General features: G+C 57.3%; 1 protein-coding gene across 1 annotated transcript in view; it reads right to left on the reverse strand.

Annotated features, from left to right (window-relative positions):
- The window catches only part of SLC6A3 (solute carrier family 6 member 3), a 50,197-nt gene extending 42,448 nt beyond the window's left edge, over window positions 1-7,749 (reverse strand). The window contains exons 1-3 of the mRNA XM_025387629.1: window positions 7,667-7,749; window positions 5,249-5,579; window positions 3,680-3,811 (exon numbers count right to left, since the gene is read on the reverse strand). Of these exons, the coding sequence (XP_025243414.1) occupies window positions 3,680-3,811; window positions 5,249-5,534 (418 nt within the window). The 5' untranslated portion in view covers window positions 5,535-5,579; window positions 7,667-7,749. The remainder of the gene's footprint in view (window positions 1-3,679; window positions 3,812-5,248; window positions 5,580-7,666) is intronic.
- Between the last annotated feature and the right edge of the window lie 1,708 nt (window positions 7,750-9,457).

Below are 9,457 nucleotides of genomic sequence, written 5' to 3' on the forward strand. Positions count from 1 at the left end.
ACCCCAAGCTGCCCTGGCGAGACTATGGGAAGCGCAGGTGAGTCACGGCCTCTGAGCAGCTGGGCCTCACCATGAACTCCACCCTCTGGCTTTTGACTTATGAGCAGGAAGCAGCTCGCAGGTCTGCTGGAGGAGAAGGACCAGGGACAACCAGGCTCCCTGGAGAGCTGGGCATCGTTTTCCCATGGAATTGCCACCTGCTCAGGGCTGGATGGCCTTTCAGCTCCATAATGATTGTTTTGGGCACTTTAGCTGGTGTCTTAATTTACCATGTGGTACTTCTATTCGATGAGACATGAAAATGCATGCATTTTATTAACTAGATTTTTAAAAAGGACAAAGGAAAGAGAAGGAACAGTATCAGGGCATGGGAAGCATGGTGCACATCTAATTTCATAGGCACTGTCAATCTTCTCTAAACTGGCATCCTGCAGTTGACGGGCAGGCAGAACGAACGGGATACTGGCACTGGGACCTGCAGAGTTACTGAGATTCAACAACTCAAGGTGTCTCGTCTCTAAAAAGAAGTCCAGCTTTCTTGCACCAATTCGTCTATCCCTTTGTGGGTCGAACACTTCACTTTCTGTGATTTGCAATTTTCCTTCCTCACCAGGACTAGGTGGGTGTGAACAAGCTCTTCCCGAGATCTGCCCACGGGGCCACAAGCCTTCCTTCCTGTGGCCACGCTTTGCAGCCCACCTCTGGGACTAGTGTTCAGAACAAAGCCGGCGTGGGATGCGGGATTGTGGGCACAGGGGCTGTGACACGGAGAAGACGACTGCCCAGCTTCCCCCGGCTGCGCATTGCGGGGAACACAATGAGATGCCCGCATCCGCCGGCTGCATTTCTTCAGAACAAGGTGCCACTGCTCACGCTGACGGAAGTCAGAGGCTCTCTACTAGCCCGAGTCAAGTTGGTGCTCTGAAATTGTCAGAAATCACTTCTTGGCGTTCTATGGACTGCATCATGAAGACCCACACCAGCAGCTTTGTTGGTGAACATCCTTTCCGTGTGACAGACAGAAGGAAATAAGCTCTTATCCGCGGACCCACAGGTCCTGCCCTCCTCACCTGAATCCTGCATGTGAAGAGGTGATTTAACTTGCTCCAACACCAGGCCCACTGGCGGGAGTGGGGCACGGGGCTGTGCCACGTAAGACACTTGTGACAGGCTCCAGGGTGGCTCTTGAAAATCCAGCAAAGCACAGTTTGACGTCGCTGCAGCCTGTGCCAGAGCACGATGTCATCTTTCCTCAGTTTCCCCACTCCAATGGGCCGGCACCATCTCTGACTCAGCATCCCAAGGCTCTGAGCACTCAGATGCTCTCCAACACAGACCACGCTGCAAGCTCAGCGTCGCTTACAACTGCAGGCTCAGAGGCAGCATCTCCTCCCTGAAACATGTCCATGCTGCTGGCCAGGGCCGGGAAGGACACAGGTAACGTGTGTGTGTCTTGAACTGTTAGCCTGGGTTCACTGCACCTCCCGATTTGACACCTGTCTGTCTGTAGGGACACGCCTGGGTCTTCCCTTAGCTGCTGCATTCCTCCACTGGGGACCTGACGATGGGGACGGAGGCATGTTCTGAGCAATCCTTGTTTGGTTTGACTTGGACCTGCAGATCCCGCCAAGGGGTCGTCTGGCACCGGTGCGTGCCCAAGGCATCTGTCTCTCACTCTGAAGATGTGTGGGGGGGGGGGGTGGGGAGGGAGGCCCCTTTTTGTAGCTCCATTTCAGTGCAGTTCAGTGAATATGGAGCCTAGGAAGAAATGACTGAAGTCGTAAGATTCACTAAGTAGCCCATTAGGAATGAAAGAGTCTCGTGTCTGGGAAGAACCGTCACACCTGTGTCCAGTCTCAGCATTTCCACGGCTGTGAGAGTGACCTCTCCTCCTGGAGCCTGACCTCGGCAGCTCCCTCTCCTAAGGGAGGTCAGCGGCTCGCCTCCGAAGGCCCAGCCCTGACCCACTGGTAAAGCGTCCTGGGGCTGTGCTAGGCTCGGTTGTCTTCTAAACACACAGCTTTTCCGGAACTTCTACGAGTATCCAGAGGCTGACCTTCTAGTAGTCATTTTCTTAATGCCAATTGTCTGAGTGGTGCCTCTGAGTAAACGCCTGAATCCTCCCTGAACCACCAGCTCCTGAGAGGTGGCTCTGGCCCACTGGGCAAGCGTGACCTGTGTGCATGGACTGGGGAGTCAGAAACATCTGGGATCAAATCCCACTCTGCTCTGATGGCGACACCAGGGGGAACGACCCCAGCCCTCTGGTCCTCAGCATCTGCATCTCCAACACAGAGACATGGTGTGTGCCCTTCCCAGGGTCGCATGAGGATGGAGTCAGAAATGCCAGGAGAGGGCCTGGTGCTGGGCAGACCACCTGCACTCAACACGCGGTGCATCTACTTCATGGTTCCAGAGCAGGACACCAGCAGCCAGAAAGGTTCAGTGACAGCTAGATGGATCAATAGCTAATAGATAGGTGGATAGGTCTATAGGTGGATGGATGGATGGATCCATACATAGATGAATGGATGGATGGATGGATGGAACAATGGATAACAGATGGATGAATGGATAGATCAATAGATAGAAGATGGATGGATGGATGGATCCATAGATAGATGAATGGATGAATGAATGGATAGATGAATGGATAGATGGATCGATAGGTAGATGGATGGATCAATAGATAATGGATGGATGGATGGATGAATGGATGGGTGGATGAATGGATTGACAGATAGGTGGATGGATCAACAGATAATAGATGGATGGATGGGTAGATGATAGACAGGTGAATAGATGATTGATAGATAATAGATAAACAGAGTTGTGGGTTGTGTCCCTCCCCCAAGTTCATCTGTTGAAGTTCTAACCCCCCAAGCCTCAGAATGTGACTTTATTTAGAGACAAGGTCTTTACAAAGGTGATCAAGTTAAAGTGAGGTCATTAGGGTGTCCTTAATCCAACAGGACTTGTGACCTCATAAAAAGGGGGAATTTGGTTACAGAGACATGCATAGAAACAAGCAGTACAAAGAGGCACAGGGAGAAGACAGTCTCTGAGCCAAGGAGAGAGGCTAGAACAGATGCTTCCTCACAGCCTCAGAAGAAATCAACCCTGCTGACACCTTGATCTTGGACTTCCAGCCTCCAGAGCTGTGAGACAATAAACGTGTGCCTTTTAAGCCTCCCAGTTTGTGTCATTTGTTACAGCAGCCACAGGAAATGGATACAGATAGATGATGACAGATGGATGGATTAGGTAGATAGGTAGATAGATGGGTGAATGATTGATATAAAGATCAATAATAAAGATAGATATAGATAAATAATGGATAGATAGATAACAGATGATTGATGGATGGACGAATGGATGATGGATAGATGGCAGATCCACAGATAGACATGTGTTTTATCTTAACTACATTTTAACATCTTGACAAAGTAATAACACAAATGAACTGCAAGACCCTCACCTAGAGCAAGGGAATTAACTATCAAGTCCTTGTCATCACAGATCTTTAAGGTAGGACCCAAGTTCAAGTGGCGTGTGCCGTGCCTGTGTCTTAGCAAAGCAGGGCTGGATGCCCATGATGCAGCTGGCTTGCTTTGAAAGCTCCAGCATCAACAACATGGTCTGCGCTGCACCAGGGTGAAGGGAGGCACCCGCACATTACCTTTCAGTACAGGGCAGATCTTCCAGACGCCAGCGGCCCCTTCCCTGTTGAACTGGCCGAGGGCCAGCTCCATGTAGAAAAGTGGCATCCCAGCAATGACCATGAAGAGCAGGTAGGGGACCAGGAAGGCACCTATGGGGCAGAACAGCACCTCGAGTCTGGGGCCGTGGAAGGACCCATCTCTCCTCATGGGAGCTTGGGCTGCTACCCCAAGACAAGTCGACCGCCCATGTCTTGGCCTGACCCCTTCACCCCACTCTCCAACGGGAAGTCCCAGGCTGGGGTAGATGAGTCCCGAAGCCCGCCCTCCACGGCTGTGAGTGCCCGACACGTCCCTCCTGGATCCCCTTGTCATTGCACACCCTGAGCCGTGAAGTCAAACCCAAGAACAGCGCAGGGAGGCCCTGCCCATGCTTGGCGGTGCTCTAGGTACTGTCCTTCCCTGTGGTGGTTCAGGGTGCCCTTCCCTGGCCTGCATCCCCCCACTTTGCCCTGATCCTCTTTGCCTCTTGAGTTGTGAATCTGTGACCCCCCAACTCTGCACCTGAGCTGAGTGGGCCCTGCCATTCTGTCCCCAGCTTCCGGGCTCTCAGGGGACTGCCCCCATCGACAGCAGCTGAGGGTCTTTGCTGCCCCAGGTGCTGGGAGCCCCTCCAGGGTAGGGCCTAGTTCCTCTGAAACCTGCACCTCCCCTGCCCCTGGCACAAAGCCCAGGGCCCCTGGTCTCAACCTCCTAAATCCCCTCTGCTCCCCTGGTCTGACTGGAGTGGGGGAGAGCTTTGCCACTCTCTCTCCTGGGGAAGGGGAGGGGGAGGCATGGGGCCCCGCAGCTCTGTCTTTGGGCAACTTCCTGTACCTGCTGAGGCCTCTGTCTTCCCCTCTTCAAGACAGGCATAAAAATGCCAACCTCCTCACAGGCATCTTGTGAGGCTTCCCCCGAAATTCTTCCCCAGGCCTCCCTTCCCAGACTAGCATAGAGGCCGATGAGGGAGGCCAGGCAGGGAGGCTGGGAGGCCAAAAGAGGCTCCTGGGAAGGCATCACCAATGTTCTTGGATGTCCCTGGTGGCTCTGCCTCAAACTTTGTTTTCTGGCTCTGTGGCTGGGTTCTGGAGGGTGCAGGGGACACAGGCACTTTCCAGGGCCCTCCTCTGCCATTCCAGGCTCTAGGACCTCCACATGCTTTGCAAAGGCTGCCAAAGTCAGTCAGAGGCTGTTCTTTGGGCCTTTGAGAACTTTCTTTCCAAAATGAAAACAGCCTCTGGAAACAGGAGGCAGAGCCAAGCTGCTCCATCCCCCACTCCCACCCCCCAGCTTCTTCGCTGGCCCCCCTTTCCTGAACTCTGAAATGCAGGCATGGGACCAGGCAGCTCTGAGCCCTGCTGTGTGGTTTTGTGACGTCCTCTGGGAAGATCTGCACTGGCCGTGAGCTCTCACAGGGAGCTCTGTCCTCATGCATGGGAACAGCTTTATCTTGTTCGGGTGCACGCCTTTCCTAAAAGGCCTAGCCCGGGCTGCCCCCATGACCCCCGCCTGGCCATCGTGCTCCAAAAGGCTGACATGGGACTTACCCCCGCCGTTTTTGTAGCACAGGTAGGGGAACCGCCAGACGTTGGCCAGGTCCACAGCAAAGCCAATGACGGACAGGAGAAAGTCGATCTTCTTGCCCCAGGTCTCCCGATCCTGGGCCTCCACGGGGCTCTGCCGTGGGTTGGTGAGGGTGGAGCTGGTGAGCTGCACTCCGTTCTGCTCCTTGACAAGGATGAGCTCCACCTCCTTTGGGCCCATGGCGTTGGGTTCCTTAGCCGGGGCCACCACGGAAGACATGAGTCCCACAGAGCATTTGCTCTTACTCATGGGCACACCGGGAATTGAGGAATTCTGTGCTTCTTCCCTCTTGGTCTTCAGCCAATATGAAAAATAAACACACAACAGGAATGCAACAATTCAGCAGCCAGGGCTAGGGACCCGCCTGGTATGGAGGGCAGAGCCCCGAGGCATTCATGGGCATTCCTCTGGGAAGGGATGGGTGCATTCCCAGGGCCTGAGATGGCACAGCTGGGGCGCAGGAGCTGGGAAGTGCCAGCCCTCACCACAGGGCTGGGGCACTGGCCCATGGAGGCATCAAGACAGACACTCTGGTTTGCCCCTCCTTCCCCTGCACCCCTCCTCACTCTTATCAATGTGGAATGCTATGTGAGCTCTAGCGTGGCTTTCTAATAACAGTGCATGGATATTACCTCCACCTTCCCCCACACTTACAGAGAGCAATTTTGCAATCTTCAAAGAGCATTCAATAATGTCTTTGTGCCTGTTCATCTGTATTCTTTTTTCTTTTTCTTTCTTTTTTTTTTAAGATGAGGTCTCACTCTGTCGCCCAGGATGGAATACAGTTGTGTGATTACAACTCACTGCAACCTCAAATGCCTGGGTTCAAGTGCTCCTTGCACTCCAGCCTCTTGAGTAGCTGGGACTACAGGTGCGCCACAGCACTGGCTAAGTTATTTTTGTGTGTATTTTTTTTTTTTTTTTCTGTAGAGTCAGGGTCTGACTATTGTTGCCAAGGCTGGTTTTGAACTCCTGGTCTCAAGCGATCCTCCTGCCTCAGGCTCCCAAAGTGCTGAGATGACAGGCATGAGCCACCAAGCCTGGCCGTGTATTGTTTATACTCAGTAATAAAGAGCAAAATTTATATAAGCAAAATCAGCCACTGTAAAGGAGAGTTTAGACATAACCATCACAATCGTTTCCTCAAAGAGTGTACAAGCCACATCCACCTAGGGCAGGTGGCACCACCCCACCTGAGAGAGCTGGGCAGAGGATGGACAGGGCTTCATCGCGGGAACCACCTCCTGGGCCAGCAGGGCAACCCAGGAAATCCTGTCCAAAACCCCATAAACCCCCTGCAACGCAGCGCAGGAGAGCAGGAGCGTCTACACCTTCCCAACCAGGGCGACTTCTGGCATTTAGATCCAACAGCAGCATGTTTCAGTCGCGCGCGCGCGCACACAGACACACAGACATACACAGACTCACAAACACACACACACATACACACACACACAGGCGCGCACACACAATGACTGAAGCAGGTCGCAGGTAGAGGCTCTAACAGGCAACTTTCCCTGCATCCAACTTTGCACAAAACCTCACCCACGAGCTATCACGAGCTACGCCACGCACCGTTGCTGGGCGGCTTCTGTACCTCCCGGTGACAACCCCAACCCGCACGACCCGTCCTATGGGTAAAACGCCCGCCGAAGGGGTTCCGCGGCGCGAGCAGGAGGCCGCGTTGGGAGAGGGCGCCAGGTGCGGAGCTCGAGAGTCTCCGGGAAGCCGCCGCCGGGAAGCCGCCGCCGCCCTGGGGCCATCTGACCCAGCTCCTGAACGCGGGGCCTCAGAGGCGAGTTTTGGGTCTACACAGCCAAACGTGGCCCATTAGAAAGCGCCCTTCCTCGCCGCGCCCAGAACAAGAAGCGGCCCTGCCTGGTGAGCCCTCGCCCTGCCTCCCCGCCCTGCCCAGAGCACCAGCCAGCGCGCAGCCGGCGCCCGCCACTACCCCAAAATCAAAGCCCCCGCGAGACGGAGCGGCGGTGTAGAAAACCCACTTCGATAGGATCTGGGGTGCGCCGCACCCCTAGTAGGGTTAAGTTCCACGAGAAGAAACCAGGACCCCCGAGTCACAGCCATAGATACCCATGCGTCCCCTAAGCCGGTGACGGTACCAGGTGCCCACGCGATCCTGAGCCTGGGGCGGGCCAGGGGGCAGCCCTGCACCCTCCTCGCGCCTCGGACGGCCTCAGGGTCCCATGCGGCGCTATCAGGGGGCGCTCGGCACCTGCGACTGTTGGCGACTTTGGAGACGGCGCGGTCTGCGGGACGCGGGGGCCCCAGAGTGTGCCCGGCCCCCGTGCCCTGCCCCTGCGCCCCACTTCGGGATCTGTGAAGGGAGCGGCGCGCCCCGATGCCGGGAGCGACCCTGGCCTCACCTGGCCGCCCGGGCCTGGGCTTTGCACGCGAGTCCTGGTGCCGAGCGCGGTTCACGAAGCCTCCCCTCCTGCTCCGCCGCGCTGGGCGGTCTCGGCCTCGGCCTCGGGCTCTTATCCAGTCGCCAGGGTCCGCCCCGCTCCGCCCTCCCGCCGTCGGGGTCGCCCTCGCGTCCTGGCTCCGCCTCCTCACCTCCCCGGGCCGCGCCCCCGCCCCCGCCCCCTGGACGCAGATAGCTTGGAGCAAGCGGCGGCCACCGCTCCACTGTCCTGCGCGTCCCGCAGCCTCGGACACGGGATGCGGGGACCTGTGGGTCCTAGGCGTCGCGGATCTAGACGGGCGCCTTCCGCGCGAGAACTGTCTGGGCCGCCCTGCGCCCTCGCTCGCACCCCTCGGGGCTGCCCTGGGCACCCGCTATCTTCGGACGCCCAGGGCTGGAGGCTCCTAGCTGGACGGGGAGGGAGCCGAGCGGCGGCGCGAGGGGAACTGCTGGGACCCCGTTGGACCGACCCTTCCCTCCCTCCCCGTCCGGGGCCCCTGCGGTGGCCCCGCGCTCCAGGGACCACGTCCGTCCCAACCCGCCGCGCCACGCCCTGACCAGCGGGCTCAGGACCCCGCTGAGGACTCCCCACGCTTCCCGGCGTGCGGGCTGCGGAGACGCGGGTCCTTCCGTGGCTTTGGGGTCTCCACGACCTCGAGGCGACCGGCCGAGCCTAGTCCTCCCCTTGCCGGCATCTAGTGCGCCTACATCGGAACCGAGGGGCTCGCCTCGCGGTCGCATGAGAAAACCATTTCCCAGGACTGGCCTGAAAGCGCTGGCGATTGGTATCCGGCTCCAGGGCCGAATGGACTCCGAGGCTTTCCCTCCGAGATGTCCGGGCGGGATTTCTTCCATTCACCTCGCAGAGGAATGAAGCCCCCGGGCCGCCAAGGCCCAGGATGTCCAGGTCCTTAGAAGGCACGGAGGTGAGTGGCCGCATCCAGCTCTGCGTGTCGCCCCTAGGGTCACCCAAACCCCGGCGTTCCTCCCCGTGTACCCTCCGTGCTCCCGTGAGCACCCTGCCCTGGGCGTCCAGGCGAGCCCTGGGGCTCTCCAGCCATTCCAGCCTGCAGCCCGCGCTCAGCCGTGAGGGAGGCAGGGCCCCTTGGTGCCTGACCCCGCAGTACCCGCCGACAGCGCAGTGCCCCGCACTCTCCGCACCCCTCACCCCGGGGCTGGCACTCAGGATTGTGCCTCCATGCTGAGTTGGAATCAAGTGGGAACCTGGGGATCCCCTGGGGCTGCTATGACAAAACTCCACAGCCTGGGGGCTCACACAGAAGCCTTTAGTTCTAACAGTTCTGGTGTCCCCAGGCCAAGGCCAAGGCCTGGCCGACAGGGCCGCTTCTGGGTTGCAGACAGTTCTCTCCCTGTATCTCCCCATAGTGGGGACTGTGGAGAGCTCTCCGGAGTCTGTTTTATGCGGGCACTGGCCCCATTCCTCAGGGTGGAGCCCTCCTGGCCTGACCACCTGAAGGCCTCCTGACACCACCTCCCATCAGGGGTGGGACTTCATCACCAGGGAGGTGAGGGGACTTCAGGAGAGGGGGATGTGCCACCTCGAAGCTGTAGTGTGGCGGTGGCCCCCACAGAAGGAATCTCTCTACCCTATAAGCTCCATGGCACAAGTTTCAATAAAAAGGAGGGAGCAGGGGCTTGGCCCCAGAGCAGCAGGGTTGAGGAAACAGTCTCCCAAGGGAAAGCCTTTGCAGGTGACTAAGGGAGGCCATTAAATAAAACACACAGAGAGAAT

Source organism: Theropithecus gelada, chromosome 6, assembly GCF_003255815.1.
Source record: "Theropithecus gelada isolate Dixy chromosome 6, Tgel_1.0, whole genome shotgun sequence".
NCBI classification, from domain to species: Eukaryota; Metazoa; Chordata; class Mammalia; order Primates; family Cercopithecidae; genus Theropithecus; species Theropithecus gelada.